The sequence below is a fragment of the Pagrus pagrus genome (genome assembly GCF_965226575.1).
Source record: "Pagrus pagrus genome assembly, chromosome: 7".
Taxonomy (NCBI): domain Eukaryota; kingdom Metazoa; phylum Chordata; class Actinopteri; order Spariformes; family Sparidae; genus Pagrus; species Pagrus pagrus.
In genome coordinates this window covers 15,267,242-15,283,476 of record NC_140191.1, presented here as the reverse complement: position 1 = coordinate 15,283,476, position 16,235 = coordinate 15,267,242, and the positions used below count along the sequence as shown (strand labels likewise).

The 16,235-nt window shown below is 43.5% G+C and overlaps 2 protein-coding genes across 4 annotated transcripts; one reads left to right on the top strand and one right to left on the bottom strand.

Moving 5' to 3' along the window:
* Positions 1-8: 8 nt before the first annotated feature.
* On the bottom strand, positions 9-11,949 carry tex10 (testis expressed 10). Of its 2 annotated transcripts, none has more exons than XM_084357473.1 (16): positions 10,666-11,949; positions 9,062-9,261; positions 8,773-8,960; positions 8,345-8,671; positions 8,040-8,252; positions 7,647-7,899; positions 7,453-7,565; positions 7,000-7,247; positions 6,609-6,744; positions 5,726-5,895; positions 4,515-4,692; positions 3,460-3,682; positions 1,182-1,262; positions 915-1,099; positions 591-801; positions 9-499 (listed from the first exon to the last, which is right to left on the bottom strand). In XM_084357473.1, the coding sequence occupies exons 2-16, from the start codon at positions 9,242-9,244 to the stop codon at positions 377-379; spliced, it is 2,832 nt and encodes a 943-aa protein (XP_084213599.1). In that variant the 5' UTR covers positions 9,245-9,261; positions 10,666-11,949; the 3' UTR covers positions 9-376. The 2 variants fall into 2 exon arrangements, with proteins under 2 accessions (XP_084213599.1, XP_084213598.1); XM_084357472.1 differs by lacking the exon at positions 10,666-11,949 and adding an exon at positions 9,530-9,902.
* Positions 10,007-15,903, top strand: LOC311259999 (uncharacterized protein). Of its 2 annotated transcripts, XM_084357483.1 has the most exons (12): positions 10,007-10,236; positions 10,477-10,567; positions 11,983-12,016; positions 13,095-13,172; positions 13,268-13,407; positions 13,496-13,621; positions 14,192-14,237; positions 14,337-14,405; positions 14,496-14,893; positions 14,985-15,089; positions 15,298-15,397; positions 15,578-15,903. In XM_084357483.1, exons 2-12 carry the CDS (start codon positions 10,493-10,495, stop codon positions 15,619-15,621), a joined length of 1,215 nt encoding a protein of 404 aa, XP_084213609.1. In that variant the 5' UTR covers positions 10,007-10,236; positions 10,477-10,492; the 3' UTR covers positions 15,622-15,903. The 2 variants fall into 2 exon arrangements, with proteins under 2 accessions (XP_084213609.1, XP_084213610.1); XM_084357484.1 differs by lacking the exons at positions 10,007-10,236; positions 11,983-12,016.
* The last annotated feature ends 332 nt before the right edge of the window (positions 15,904-16,235 follow it).

Here is a 16,235-nt window from a genome sequence, read left to right as displayed (position 1 = left end):
CACGAAAGGCAGCTTGGATTTAACTTTATTTTGCCTTTTTTTTTGCTTTTTTTGTTTTTATCAAAAGTTGGCAGGTGTCCCCAGTAAGCACTGGACAATGTTCAGCAACAACAACAAAACTCCTACAAATAATTACCAGGCCAAGAATGAAGCAATAAAGAGGCAGCTTAAGATACAGAAAAAATTGAGCTCTTTATAGAAGAATGTGGAATTCGTTGCCACACAGAATAAAAAAAGAAAAGACACTTCTTCACTGTATTCCTGTCTGAAAGTTCTGCTGTATGTGCTCATCCCTACAGAGCTCTGTGAGTGTTGGGTTTGTAAAAGAGGCTGTAAAATGTTGGAACACACCAGGTGGGTCTGGTGAGTGCGTCGGTCAGTAAATGTCTCGAAGGCCCATGTTTCCCCGACGAGCAGAAGAGCTGTGAGCCACAGTGACGCTGTAATAGTAGAGTAAGTCTGTCAACCACTGCTCCCTGGTCGGACCGCGGGAGTACCTCTGAAATACACACATGCAGAGAGAAATCAGGTTTACATACTCCGTCTTTCCATCCAAACCTTAAAATCCATCCCCTGTCTGACCCGTTTACCGTGAGGTTTTGAATGATCTCTTGGAGCAGAGCGGCGTTGGCCAGCAGCTGGCTGTGGAGCGGCGCGTGCTGCAGCAGCATCGACAGGATCTGTCCGAGCTGGGGCAGCTCTTCCTCGTTCATATCTCCAACACGCATCAACTGCAGGACCATTCTCAGCAGGCGAGGAACGGTGCTCAGCGCTGACACACAAGCGCCCCATATTGCCTCCCTGAAAGTGTGAAACAAAGGTGATTTAAATCCAGCAAAGTTCAAGATTTGGTATCAACAGGAGATCATTTCTAAAGACGGATCAGAAAATGGTTGTGGTGATTCGACACACACCTTTTGTGATTGGTTTCAGCAGGTAACTCCTGTTGCAGAGTGATCAGCAGAGCCAACAGGCTGAGGCAGCACTGAGACAAGAAGCGCACCACGGGCTCTATCGGCAGGACGGATAGGTCCAGTAATCTGGATACAGCTCTGAGAAGCCCTGCCGCCATACTGTCCGGAACAACCCCCAACTTAGTCTGAAACATACACAGGTTGCTTCTTCAGTACCGTGGTTGTCCTCTTTCTATTTTATCCTGCATGAAGAAAAAGGTTTCTTACCAGGTATTGGCAGATGCCATTTTGCAGGATGTCAAAGCACTGAGACTTCGAACCGAGAGTTTCCAGACAGTGGCAGACTTCCTAAGAATGACACAGTTAAATTAACAAGATCAAACATATTTTCTCTTTCAATAGAACTCATTGATTTATGCTGACAAAAGAAGAGAGAGATTTAAAGAGTTCTGGGTGGGGGGAAGGCTACCATACAGCCAAAACAAAGACGAGAAAATGTGACGAGGCATATCCCGCCCTCAGCTTCACCAGTAAAATGATGGGTAATGAAGAGAAACCACAGTGTTTTCTGTGTCTCAAATTATTAGTTCTAAAACTGGCTTATTAGACAGTATTAAGCCGAAAAAGACACGTCATGGAGACTACACATCCAGAACCACAAAGGGAAGCCTGTAGATTTCTTTAGAAAAACAGCTACTCAACTGTGGTCAGCTGAGTAGTCAACTGAGTCACTTCACTAAACTGCTACACCGTAGACTCATGATGCAGTAAGTTGTTCCTTATTTAGGTTGTCCACAGATGTCACACTAAAGGTGCAGTTCTGTATTAATTACAGACAATGTTAAAAATAAATTCTACAGAGTTTGCAAGCAAAAGACGTATGTGTATGGGTGGGGTGGGTAGCTTAAAATCATTGTTGTCTATAAAAGGGAGGCCCCACAGAAAAAGTTTGGGAACCACTGGGTTATAGGAAGCTGATACATCCAAAAATGTACCAATCATTTGCTCCTCCAATACTAGACCATTACTACACATACTGTAAATGCTAAGCTGAAGTGGGAATGCTGTTACCAAGAAACCATTTTTAAGCTCTCTGATGTGATCAGGTTCAACCATGCATGAAGATATTCACACATCAATCTAAATGCAAGCAGTATTAAATCTGTCGAACTACCTCTTGTGGATCACATGTGAGTGTCTTTAATAATTGATTAGAGGTTTCAGGTGTTTGTTTGTCTCCGCTAAGGACTAAAAAAGTAAAAACTAGGCCCTAATGGGATTTGAACCCATGACCCCTGGTTTACAAGACCAGTGCTCTAACCACTGAGCTATAGAGCCCATGTCTAACATACCTCTGCTTGCAATTTTAAAGACAACACCTTAGATTGTTATGCCTGTGGAAGCGGACAAGATGAACTGGTTACAGGAGAGAGCTTTGTTATGCAGCAGCAGCTGGTTGAAACTGCTCAAAATCTGTATTGGGAAATCTTCAGTGTTTTATGACATAAACAATGGCAGAATGTTGATTGAACTTTTACCTGCATTCATCAGATGAAATGCATTACTGCTGTAAATATACAGAGCATTAGAGCATAAGAAAGACAACGAGAGTGTCTCTACATTCCTGTCTGGATAGTGTGAGGCCTTCAATTCATCGTGCTTTCACCGAACAAAAGAGTCACTGAAACAGCATCTAAATTTAATTCTCGCTGCGATGGAGATGAGATGGTTTTCAGGCCTTAGAAGCTGCCACAAACTTTTTAAAAGTGAAAAATAAGGCTCAGCTTTTCCTCATTAACTTCAAATCCAAATCAAATTTTTCATTAGCGTTTATCAAATTGAGGTGTGTGTGTGTGCGTGTGTGCGTGTGTCCTGAAGTGCAGGAGTGAGTCCGAGCCAGTGTGTGTCACAATGGTGCACCTGTTGGCATTCTCGCCGTCATTAAAAACAATCCTGTCTCATTAGTCGAACCAGAGTTGACACAGTCCGTCCCTTAATGCCCCCCCGCCCCACCCCACTCGCCACCATGTGTCCCCTCCCTCCTCCTTCCCTCCACTTGCCTGTGATTGACTCAGACAGGGAGATGAGAGAGGCAGGATCTGAGGGCTTAATTGAGGAGCTGAATTAGTGATTATAAGCCCCCCACTTGCTCACACACTCACACACACCTGCCCCAGGGCATAGTTACATTTAACTGTAATTTCTGCGCAGAAATGTCACACTCCCATCATGCCATGGGCTCTCATTAGCATTTGTGCATATCCGCTGTGCCCGATAACCACGCATCTCCAACCTGCGCAACGCGATAAAGGTTCCCCTCTCAGCCGGAGTGGCCACGATAAAGCTTCCACCCTCTGAGCTCTTTATGAGAGACATAGTGGGACCAGGGGGGACTGAAAGACCACAGCTGTGTCCAGAATATCAACACTTTTCAATTTTCAAAACAACGTCTTTTCTTCACCTCCTAGACTCCTAGTTTGTAAGAGTTGAAATGCATGTAACGTTTGTGGTAGGTGTAGGAAAAGACGATGTGCAGTGAACACACCTCAACAACATCCCAGTGGTGTGTGAACTGCTCCAGCGGGGTAGGGTAGAGGCTGAGGGGTGAGAGAGGGGAGGGAGGCAGGACGCTCTCGTCGTCAGCGTCCTGCAGGGTAGCGAGCTTGTCGGATGAGAAGCCCGTCAGGGTGGAGAACAGGAAGCTGATGTAGTCAATGTCCTGCAGAGCTGCTTCCTGGCTCCCGACGGACCAGTTACTCAGAGATGACCTAGAGAACATAAAAACGGAGAATCAGATGTTTCTACAGCTTGTGATTTACGCCCATTTTCAGAATATTACACTTCATGGACTCAATGCTTACATTAAATTTTCATATTGCTCATGCAATCCTTATTGTAATCTCTTCGCATTACTCTGTTTTTGTGAATGTTTTGTAACAGCACATAGTTATGAAAAATCCTTCCTTGTCTTGAGGGAAGGGATAAATCTGTAACAGTAGGAAATGCATGTGAACAACAAGTGTGTTTTGTGAAGCCCGGGAGGCACATGCAGAGAACTGTCTTCTCAATACTCCATGACGACTCTCTGCATTCCTGCCTCCCAAAGAGCTCTTTGTATTACACCCGTTATACTCATTCACATCCCGTATGAACTCAGCACTCCCTACGCTCAAACTTTGTATAACACTGCCCCACTGACACAAGCAAAAGGTCAGACACACAGATGCACGCACACCACTATGGGGTTAGGTAATCTGCGGGTGCATAACAGAATAATAATAATAATTTATTGTCACCAGTAAGTTAAATATCAAATGTACAGGGCGTCCACATCAGCACCTGCCAACAGGCAGGTAAGAAACCAGATAAAATGTCAGGAAGTCATCTGTGAAAGCGTAATACTGCCATCTGATGGTCACAGGCTAGAGTGCTGGAAAAATCTCGCCTTACACACACACACACACACACACACACACACACACACACACACACACACACACACACACACACACACACACACACACACACACACACACACACACACACAGGCCAGTAAGTTTAACGTGGCCTCCTGCAGGTGTATGGCGAGTTAAAGCTCACCTAAGGTGTACGATACGAATCAGAGAGGCAGCCAGGCCAGCTGAGATTCGTCCAGCTGTGCAGCAGGAGCTCAGATTGGCCAGAAGGGGCTGAGACATCTTGGGAAGGAAGTAGAGCAGCTGCACCATTCGTTGCTGGGACTCTGCGGGGAGCAGCACCACAACTCCTTCCTCCGGATCTTTACACACACACGCACACACAAACACAGATACACACACACCACATGTAATTACATAAAGACAGCAATGCACTGCGCCCTCTGGGGATATAACATAAAGCTTTATTAAGAAAATTAAAGCGATACCAGGAAGACCAGGCTATGTTCTGACTAGTAAAAAAGAGACAGACAGGCAGGCAGAGCCACTACAGTGAGGGCTCAGATAATGTGTGTGTGTGTGCGCGGTGTTCTGTCTGTCTCTGACGCACATGCTGATGTCAGAAGCCCCCAGACAAAAGGAGTCTTGTGATGGTGAATTGCTGGCTCTGCGGCAGTTTCTATCCGATCGCTGCCCCCCTCCTCTCCTGGCCCCCTTCTGTAACACACCAGCCTAACTATCTGACCATCCTCAGAGCAGTGGGTATGGTCTCATTACAGCTGTCTGCCTCTGGTTGCACCTCAGTTTCACAAAGTTGTCTGGGTTTGGAAACATGGAGCTACAGCGCCCCCTAGGGATTCTATGGTGGTCTCTTGGCTTAGTAACAGTTTTCTCTTCAGTAATCTGACCATTGTATGAATGTTTATGCATAAGAAAATAATTACATATTTTTCCACAAAGTATAGATACAAATATTTTCACTAATTCAGCGCTGGAAATAAGAAACATCTAAACTCAGGGCTTGCATTTACTGAATCTTGGAACAGCAGTTACTAATCCAGATAAAGAGCAAGACAAGTCCCTAGTCCTCAAGACTACTACAAATCTCTTCAGAATTGAAGTTTCAAACTTTCCACCTCTTACCACACCCTCACCCTCACCCACAGAGCCTCCAGTCAATGGAAAACATCTGATCGGGCATCGCTGACTGGGGTGTGTCTAGAGGTGCCACAGGTGCCACAGGTTGGTGACAACTTGCTTTAAAAACCTGGTTGTGATATAATTGTCTTAATATAAATGATTATATGTGGCATCACAAAAACGTTTCTGTTACAAGTTGCCCCAAAGTCTACCAACGCCGTCTCTTTGTTTTTCCCTCTAATCGTGTGTGTGTACCGTAGAGCCTGCAGGCATGTGTCTGCAGACTGTTCAGCAGGTCTTTGTGTCCTCGAGAAGCGGCAGCCTGGATGGACAGGATGAGTTGTGCAGAGAGGGCAGGGTTACGGTGGCCCAGCTGGGACAACTGCAAAGGAAGAGCTGCCAACCAACGACACAGCACCTTACTCCTTCAGAGGGACAGACAGTTGGATAACATGCAGAGGTGCACGTGAATTAAATTGCAGCCACAGTTACAGTAAATAAGAATGTATAAGGGTTTGTTACATCCTTATAGGCCTGACACTGATAGACACTGATTCAAATTATGTGCCATCCACTTTATTTACAAAAACTAGAATTATTGGGATGAATTGTTTCATGTAGACTGTACAACACATGATCATAAAAAACCCTCCCTGCACTTGATTGGATGAGCAAACTACTCCCTCAGCAGTCACTGGTCTGTGCTTACATTTTTTTTTTTACAGGACAAAGCATGGTGGACATTCTGGAAATGTCAAATTTCTTGAAAACAACCCACCCAAAATAATTTCTTACTGATTTGTGATAAATAAGTAGTGTGGTTGCATAAACAAGCTTCATTTTATATCTATGATGCATAGCTTTAATAACTGCTACCAAGGTTTGGTAGTTTCAAGCAGTAGAGAGTTTTGTTATCAAATATTTAACATTCATCTGCTAAAAAATATTTCAAAAATGAATTCTCCTGACTCAAATCCTGTAGTCAAAGCTGAGTTTTTGATAATAGAAATCTGATTTCTTATTTAAAACAGGTGCCCTATAATATAGGGCTACTGCTGCCGTTATTGTTACACCATTTAGCTGTATAAAAGTCCTGTTTGAAGATCTCACATGTCGCAGCAACAATGGCTGAATTTACCTTGCTATGTGTGTCTGTCCTTGCTCCTGCAGGTAGAGCTTGCTATAGAAAGACAGCAGCAGAGATCGTGTCTGTAGTGTCAGGTGCATCTGCCTATAGTAGACGTGCACAGCTGCCAACAGGTCCTCTGTCACTGCTGCACAAATACAAACACACAAACAGATATTAAAGCTGCAGTAGGTGATAAATTAAAACAAGTGTTAAATAGCTCTGTATTCCAACACTAATTGATGTTCAAGAGTGGTCAGAAACCCAATATCTTCTAGTTTACAAACTACTATCCCAACACCAACCCATAATCTTGTTATAAAGCACCTTAATCCCTTCAGTTTGCTTTTGTGTTTATTATAATCAGATTCACTTACTCACTTCATACACAACAATTGCTTACTTTTGCTCCTCTGAGTGAACACCATCTTCCACACTGTACCAAGCAGCATGTGGAGCTGCCTGTAGCTCAGTTTCCCTCCACTGCCCAGAGTGTCTTGGACAAATGTCCTCAGAGGCGCCAGCCAGTCTCCATCTGTCTCTCTGCCGAGTCCTTGCCTCTGGCTGAGGGACACCATGACCTGACATAGTGTGATGTTCAGGGCCAGAGGCTCGACTGTCTGTCCTGGGACAGCTGCAGTCTGCTTACTCCTAAAGGACGGTTATACTAGTTACAGTTCATTGAGGTCTTCAAAACAGTAGGTGTGGTTACAGATCCTACGTAGATTATACAGTGATGATCAAAACATGAAAATTTGATTTTGATCAAAGACACTATGCCACAACTTGTAATTATTTTCGTCACCTCTCACATTATGTGCATAACAATGATTAACTGAACCCACATGGTCCTTACCTTTTAAGATCAACCTTCTTTCTATGTTTCGGTGTGTCCCGAGTACCATAAGGAAAGTTTTTCATGAAGTGCTGCTTGAAATCTCCAAGGTATTCTTTATAGAACCATGCATCCTACACGAAAAAAACATTTAGTAAAATCTTTTCTTGTACAAAAAAAAACAATGCATGGTATTAGTGTACTCCTTGTCTCACCAGTGCGTCCTGGTGATCCTGCTGCGGTGCCAGTTTTCTCAGCAGCTGCAGAATAGACAACACCTGGAACATTACTGACATGGCGTCTGGGGTGAGCAGGTGAGAACCCTCGGTGCTGTTCCAGGGACAGTCGCTGGTGGTGGCTTCTACCCACACTTCGAGCAGAAGAGGCACCAGTGTGGCTGCGAAGCTCTTAACAGCCTCAGCTGAATCCAGACCCTCTCCCACTGCGGGTCCTGGGTCCACATCTGGTCTACACGATGACAGATTAAAATTAAGAATATGTTAAACATGAAATATAATTGTTTAGATTCGACTGAAACAAGGTTAGTTATTATTATGACACACGTTCACCTAAATTATACCTCCTATATCGTACTGTATCTATAGTACCTGAGTCTAAAGGTGGACCGTGGAGTTGGTTTAGCCCCAGAATGCTCATACACCTTAACGCCGACCTTGCTGTAGGTGAGCTCTTCCCAAATGAGATGAAGAGGTGTAATCCTTCCCTCTCCAGTGGAGCCAAACACTCTTTCAGCTGGGTCAAATATGTCACCTTCCTCCACTGGTCTTTCCTCAACTACTGCCTGCAGAAAGCGTCCAAGCCTGAAGTCAAAATGACACAAAACAAGAGGTTAGCAGCTAGAATTATAATTTAACAAATCCCTCCTGAATCTGTGTGCACATGGCCTCCATACCTAAGGAGCACAGAGAGCCGCCACTGCTGGCTTGTCACAACCCTGCTAGGATTAACCGACAACGCCCACGTCCGTCCCTTAGCATCCTGGGCCTTTTTGGCTCCTCCGCTGTTTTGTCTGTGAGAAATCAACTCCAGGAAGTTGGTGAGAAGCACGGCAGGCCGTGATGCTAGCAGAGAAGGGTAGTGCTCCAGCAACACATCGAGGACCTTCATAGCATCCTCTTGGATGCCTGTCTCAATGTGGGTCATGGCACAAGACAGATGGGCACTGAGGAGAGGGAAGAAGGGAGCCACTCGCTCTGCAGGCACAGACTGTGCAATGAACCTGGAAGGAGCAAGGCATTTCAGCCCATGTTATTTGATAAAGAAACAAAAGGCAAGTGTTCTTTATACTGTATAGCTGTATTAGATTTTTGCTTCACTTACTTGAGCACGCGTGTAGCAGCCACACGAACGTTGCCATCCTTGTCTGTGAAAACAGCTGCCACTTCAGAAAGCAGACGAGAGAGATGCTGCTCTAACAGAGATGGATTAAGGGGCAGCAACTCTCTCAAACCCAACAAGGCACTATGCTTCACATTGGCGTTGTAATGGTGGAGCTGAGACAGGAGGTCCTGGTGAAGTAGGAGGAAAGGGGGATAAAGAGGACACATTTTAATATTCTATAAAATGCTGGTGAGTTTGCTGACATGTGAAACACAGATGGAGAGCTTACATTGATACCGAGCTGTCTGTGGGTGGTGGGGCCACTTGTGTCTCTCTTCAGCTGTTCAGTTAGATGGATTCCCTTTGAGCGAAAGTTGGTGTTGGTGGCATTATCAGCTTTGGGCTTCTTCTTTCCCACCTTTAACTTGACCTTCTGGAAGTCATCCTGTCTCTTCTTCTTCTTGGCCTTCATCGTTGCTGTCTATTCTACTGCAGGTGCAGGTGAGAGGATGGGATTGAATTAGTGTATTGATTTCAACAACAATAGCCTTTATATTTGGACTGGGCGGCTGAAGCATTAAAACATACATCACAAAACATACAGTCTATACTAAATGCAAAATTTTTGCCCAGAATAATCATACCAAAGCATGTTATACAATAGGAAACACAACAGGGCAGCTGCACCAGTTAGCTTGTAGCTAGCTGCCTCGCACCCGATTCAGCATCATGTATGACAGTTCTTTATTTTACTCACCACAGAAAAAAGTCTTGGCTGCTCCCGTCAGAGGTTTACACGGCATCAAACACTCACTCGGTGACTAGAGCTAAAGCCTAGCCCCCCTGCTAACAATTATAAATGCATATAAAAAGAAAAATATTCTGTATTCAATCTCGTGCTGAAGCCTTGGGTCCTCTGGCCGTGTGTGTACATGTTTACTAACGGTTACATGCGCTAACGGCTGTGGGGCTTACAATATTACACCTCTATGACTGAATATACAGAGGTTTTTTCCAGATATTTTACGCACTCACTTATAATTGTTAAGAATGAAATACAAACGTTGCCCCTGAGTGTATTTGGAAATACTAATGTTTTTAATACCTTGTTCGATATTGCTCCAGCAAGGTGTTACGGCAAACCCCGGTGTACAAAACGAACGCACCGCATAGTTGTCCGCACAGGTGCCTTAGAAATATTAAGTTATTCCCTCGAAATGTCCGTCAGTGCACCATTACATCTGACGCATTTTATTCAGTTTAGGTACGAGAGTCTATTCACTTCTGTCGTAAAGCGCAGAATTAAAATAACATTAAATACGTCCTTTTAAACAGGCGAAGGCACTGCGGCCCATTCTCCCTGTAGCGGCTGTCGGCATTGTGTTTTTTCACATACGAGCTAGTTCGTCCTCCTGAACTTGTGCTCGAAGAACTTGGAGTTTGTATTAAAATATCTAAGATCAGGTGAGGAACATTATCTTACTGTTTAACTAGTGGACATACATGATCCTTGGCGCTTTCACAGCTACAGTAATGTTTTTCAAAAACTGGCCTACCGTAAGGCTGTGTGGGCCTGAGGTGAAACGAAACTGCACAAGTAGCTAGCTAACAAATGTCTTGTGAGAGATAATAAATCATCAACATTAAGCTAATGAAAGTGTGTCTCACTCTTTAATTATTTGGCATGTTATTGATTTTCCACAGTGGAAAAACTGAGAAAATGGAGTCTCAGGCACCAGTCAACCAGACTCCACCAAAAAATGGGCCGCAGTCGAATCAAAAGAAAAATTTCAAGGTAAGTAACGCGATTACATTTAGGTTGTACCTATCGTGGTTTCGACAAACTATACACTACTATAAACATAAAAATGAATACAGTTGCCCTCGTATTACCTCACGTGTTTTGTCCTGATCTTCCATGAAGGACACGTGATTTCATTTATTTTCACACTAATGATATTGTACGCTGGCTGCTGTGATGCCTGTTGGCGAGCCAGGCGGCAGGAGTCCAGGTGGTCTTGGTGCCAGCCTTTGTGCTCTCGGGCATGGTTGTGTTTGAACTGGTTTATGAAGACCCTTGCTGGTCTGGGTCTCACATATGTGGCCTGTTGTGGCCTACAGGAACTTCTTAGCACCAGTTTTGCAAAATCCAGTTTGTCGGCTTCACAATGCAAACATTTCTTCAGTGTTTCTGAAACTGCTTAAACTTCCAACTTCTTCTCAGGTTTGACAATGAGCTTTCAGTGTGACCTTGGTTCTTTGAACCAATATCCAATGACAGGCCACTCAGTTTTTACTTCTGAGTGCTGTAAGGCCATAAAGGCCTAATGTTTAGAAAGGTACTTGGAGGGATTATCCCAGAAATGTTTGTTTTTTCCTAAACACAAATGAGGTTCAGTGCAAAAAATTCAGCTCTTAAACTTTGTCTATTTGCCATACAAGTTAGTTCATAAAACACACAGGGTTTTCTAAATCTTTTCAGATATCTTTATGAGCTACACGCTGTATTTTCCCTTGTGATTCGCTGCTTGTTTCTGTGTGTTTCCTTTGCCGATCATCTTCAGGCAAGAAGCATGGGTATGTTTGGGAGCATGTTTTCTTGTTTGACAGGTGCCCTCAGCCTAGGTAGTTGCCACTTTCAGGCGATAAAAAAACAGTAGGAACTACATCCTTATGTGTATGAAGTATCACTCTCCTCCTTTCTCTTCCTCAGAGGAAGGTGAATTTTTAGTCATCACATATCTTGTTCATTGATTTCATCTGTCAAACTTGGATTCAGGGCTCCAGAACAGACTGACACTGGGTTTGAGGACAAAATACCTACAGACTTTGTGCAACATCTCAGTTTCATTCTCCTGGGGAAATACTGAGGTCTTGACCTCAATGTTCTGTAATGTGGCCACATATTTTCATATTGCACTTTTGTGTCCTAGCATGTATCAACTTTTTCTGTTCTTTTTTTCTCTTTCTTGCTGTTGTACATTCTCATTTAATGAGAATTTTGACTACTGTGTCCAGACTTCATTTATAATCTGTCTCTGTGACTGTCGCTGCTTGATGCAGGGGTCAGGGAGAAGGAGGAAATGCTCTATGGCATATGTCGTGTGGCGGACATGGACGAGGAGTTCAGTCCTCTGCTTAGTGTCATCCTGTCACTAATGCCTGTATGTGTCTCTCTCCTTCATGTGGGTTTATTCCCTCCATTGACAGAGAAAGCAGCAGCGACAGCATTCTGCTGATATAGGTAAGTCCTTTACACACAGCTTCTGCCAGTGCTGAGAGTTGAAGCTTGAGAACTTGATTTCCCTGCTTCATGTCATGGGTGGTGGCGTGTTCACCACTCTGAGTTGAGACTCACACTCTCAGAGTTGGAGGCTGTTGTGGTGCCATCTATGGTTTCGGTCTTTTGAGATCAGTGTTTGTCACTGCAGAAATTATCTTACAAAACCATTTGAGAATCTTGCCACACGTTTCTTATTTAGAAAATCAAATTTTCCACATTAAGATGGTTTTAAATAAAAATAGAAATAGAGGTCAATCCATTCTCCTAAGATGTTGCTACATTGAAGGCCAGCACCCGGTGCTCCATTAGTCCATTAGCATTGGCTACACATGGTCTCTAAACAGCGAGATATACAGTGATACAACCATGTGCCTGCGATGGCTGCTGAGGAGATTTAATGCACTTTTTGTGCTATGATGGTTGTAAAAACACTTTTTTTTTTCTCCCAAGAAATGTTTTGAAACTCCTGGAAGCAGTATTCTTTTCTGTTGCCTGTGCTACACTGGCTTGAGTGATCATGTGTCCATTGCATTATTCCTTAATCTGAGTAAACGTCACCTGCTTTCCAGAGTATTTTAAATTATACAGGGGTTTTTATCGCACGTTCGCAGTTGGACTGCTTCATTAGTGCGAGATAGAACTGTGATACTTCTGATGTTTGGCACAGTGAGAGGCAAAGGAGGAGCTGGTGCCTTGCAGCCCAGTTCAGGCCTTATTTGGGGGTTAGCTGAGAACTTGTGTCCCTGTTCTTCCCCCAGGCTTCAAAAGCACACAAGGAGTTTGGGTTTGTTATGGTTGTTGAATTCATACAGGCAGATTAAAATTAATTGGACACTGCAGGTAGTGTAAAAAAACAACACACACTACTTACCTCAGTGTCCTCTTTACTATGATTACAATACCGGTTTCTTCCCAGAAATGTAATGCAAAGTGGCTCGCTGAGTTTGTGGGACATGAACCTTGTTATCTCACTTGTATTTCACTTGTGGACCATTATAAAAGCTTTTGCTCTGTGCTCATCACTGTTGTGTTTTCCCAGTGTTCAGCAAAGGGGCATCTATCCAGACCATGCCCTGTCTTAGTAAACTGTTGAAGGAGGTCACAGAGTGTATCATTGGTAAGCAGAAGGGCTATTTTCCCCACATAAATCTATTTGAACTCCTTCTCTTCCTATATTGAAATGGATAACCAATGATCATCACGTGTCTACAGGTCTTCAGTATGTGTGGGAGTACCGCAGCCCCAGTAAATCTGTCCCCCCACACTACCAGTGCAAACTCTGTGCCGTGTCCCGCTTGCAGCATGATATGCTTGCCCACGTGAAAGGCTGGAAACACTGCTTCAGATACTTGGTGAGTATTGTAGTTTTCTTAGTTTGCCTCAAAGGTGTGTTGTTGCAGTTACTTGCTATATTCGTATATTTCTCTGCCTTACGCACAGAAAAAGGTCCACCCTGACAAGGTCGACTATGAAGAGGAAGCGGCCGTCAAAGACCCTGCTGTAAGGAAGGCTATTAAAGAAGTTGCAGCTGAGGTGGAGAAGACAGAGGGCAGGGGACAACTCAAGGTGAGCGTTATGCACACATCACTGCAGCAGTGGTACAGAAGTCTTGTGTTTAACCTCCTTAGTCAAAAAGATGGTGATATTGGTGATATTGGATCCATATAATGATCATTGGAAATTAATGTCTGTTAAGAAGATGTTTGCTGGAGAATGTCGCTACACTTACTCACAAGACAATTAAGCATGCTCTTGGAGGTCCACTGTCAAGGTCAATTGCTATATCCTTTAACCTGAAGGCTTATTACTGATTCTGCCATTTAAGTTATAATGTTGCCTATCAGGAATTGTAGGTATTTGTGTGCCTTGTATTGCTGCAAACATTAGGATGATATATATACATATATATCATTACTTTGCTGGACAAGCCTGCATTTATTTTTTTGACTGAACCCTCACTGTGTTGTTGGAATGATTGAGGAGGCAGTGGTTTCTTCAAAGCAATGCTATTATACTTTTTCTAAGAAATTAGAATTAAAGAAATTCATATAATGCCTGAAAATGTTATATTTATATCTGAACTGGCTTTACATAATGTTCAAAGATTTGACATCTTTCTGTTCTTGTGGCTTTTAGGTGATTCTGAAGGAGCCCTATGATGTACCTGCTTTCAAAGGACTCCGTAAGTTACTCTGTTATGAATAAGTTTCATAAAAGAAGATTTCCTGTTGGCTGGTTGTGTGAAGTGTGAAAGTCTTGCATGTCTTCTCCTCTTTCACAGGCTCTGCTGCTCCTAAAATCAAACCTCCACCACCACCAGGGATGGGACTAAAAGGACCACCACCCTTTGGTAAGTCATTTTTATTATTGATGCATGTATGTCCGTTTTCTATTGAATTACTGTATGTCTATTTAAATTTAATGACCATGTATCTCACAGGTCCCAGGTTCTCTGAACCGAGGTTTCCAGGAGAGTATCCTCCTCAGGGTGGTCCTCTCTCTGACTATCCAGTTGGAGATTTCCGAGACCCCGGCTTTGGAGGCTACCCGGGCAGGCAAGATTTCCATGACTCTGGTATGGATCGAAGACCTTTCCCAGATGGTATGGGTCATCGCCCAGCTGGAGATGGTTTTGGACCAGGTGGTGGAAGAGATGGCTTTGGACGGAGTGGATTACTGGATGAGAGCCCCAGTAGAATGTATCCTGATAAGTACCGACCCAACCCAATGGGGAGTGGCTTGATGAACAGACCAATGGACAAGCCTCTGGAGAGGCCAGGCTTGATGGGAGCAGCTCCAGAAAGTGGCAGTCTTCCTAATACACTCCTCAGTTACCTGGTACATGTCTCATTTCAAACAAAAGGTTCCTCCTCAAGTAAGGTGTCAGTGTTGTTTTGTTCGTTCCATAACTTCTTAAATGTGTTTTTAGGATACTTTCCGGATAGAGAATGAGAGTGACGCACAGCTGGTGCTGAAGGTGACACAGAAACTAACAGATGTGCTGATGGAGTACAGACTGAGGAGCGTGTCAACGGTATGGAGAAGAAAATAAAAACAATCCTGTTGTCATATCTTGAATTTAAAACCAAATGTTGAAGATTTAAAATGAAATCTTATCTTGCCCAATTATTTAAATGCAATTATAAATAGTATCAGTCACTCTGGCTGACTTTTACAAGTCAGCGAGTTTGGCACAATTTGCATCGTCTCTTCTTAAACTGTGTCTTCTGTTTCCTCCCCAGGGTTCTAGTCTGAGTAGTCTGTCAATGAGCTCCACAAGCTTCTCCTCTACACCCTCCAGATTGCCAAGCACTAACGATCGATTCTCCAGTGGTCTCTCAGGTATGTAGGCCCCTCTCAAGTCGTCCCATTTGATGCATTCGCCACTCAAATGTAGAAAGGCATGTAACTGTAATTGTTGACTGGAGGAAACTAAAGAAAATTCCTGTTAAACATTAAACTCAAAATGGGAGTTGCAGTTGTGCTGCCCTTTGGTTTATTGTGCATGTCGTCTCTCTGCAGGTCCATCCAGGTTCTCTTCTGGTCCGCCAAGATATTACAAATGACCATCAGGAGATGTGACACACCCATCTTCTCATCTCGCCGTCTTATGTGCACATCAGTCATGACTGTCCAGGAGTTAAAAAACTTTATTTTTGTGTACATTTTTTAGGTATAGTTTTTTTCTGTTGCTACCTAGTAGTCTAAATTTTTTAACATTTGACTTATTCAGAAGATTGAAGACTTGAAAAGTTTTACAGAAGATGTGCATGTTTTCTGCAGCTGTGTATGACCACTTTTAATTTTCCACCGTGGTCCAGTTCTATTAAAAGTAATCAGGAAAATCATGTTTGTGTGCGTTTTAATTCCAAATGTGACAGCAGTTAAACTAGTCCCTTAACAACACGTTCTTCAGTTCCCATGCCACTTCGACAATGATGGGAGATGCTCCAGGGGGTTCAGAATTCAGCTCCAGAAGTGGTCTTGAAAGCAAAATTTCAGTGGGCGCATCAAATAACTTCCATCCCAAGATGACACTATAAAATGTATCTGGGTTTCCTCCTGGCTGCGTGGTTGAGATCGATTCCATCCCGTCAGATCAGATTTGTAGTTTTAAAGAGGATCCCGTTTGACATTGCAGAGATGTAGCTGTTTACAGTTATCGGGATTTTTCACTGCA

What these genes read in the sequence shown, in the direction of transcription:
- tex10 (XM_084357473.1), bottom strand. Translation starts at nt 9,244, where the DNA reads ATGAAGGCCAAGAAGAAGAAGAGACAGGATGACTTCCAGAAGGTCAAG. An exon ending in GGACAGACACACATAGCAAG is followed by an intron (nt 5,896 to 6,608) that starts GTAAATTCAGCC and finishes GTCCCTCTGAAG; the next exon opens with GAGTAAGGTGCTGTGTCGTT. An exon ending in GCTGAAACCAATCACAAAAG is followed by an intron (nt 802 to 914) that starts GTGTGTGTCGAA and finishes TCACACTTTCAG; the next exon opens with GGAGGCAATATGGGGCGCTT.
- LOC311259999 (XM_084357483.1), top strand. Translation starts at nt 10,493, where the DNA reads ATGGAGTCTCAGGCACCAGTCAACCAGACTCCACCAAAAAATGGGCCG. An exon ending in ATCAAAAGAAAAATTTCAAG is followed by an intron (nt 10,568 to 11,982) that starts GTAAGTAACGCG and finishes CTCCATTGACAG; the next exon opens with AGAAAGCAGCAGCGACAGCA. An exon ending in ACAGCATTCTGCTGATATAG is followed by an intron (nt 12,017 to 13,094) that starts GTAAGTCCTTTA and finishes GTGTTTTCCCAG; the next exon opens with TGTTCAGCAAAGGGGCATCT.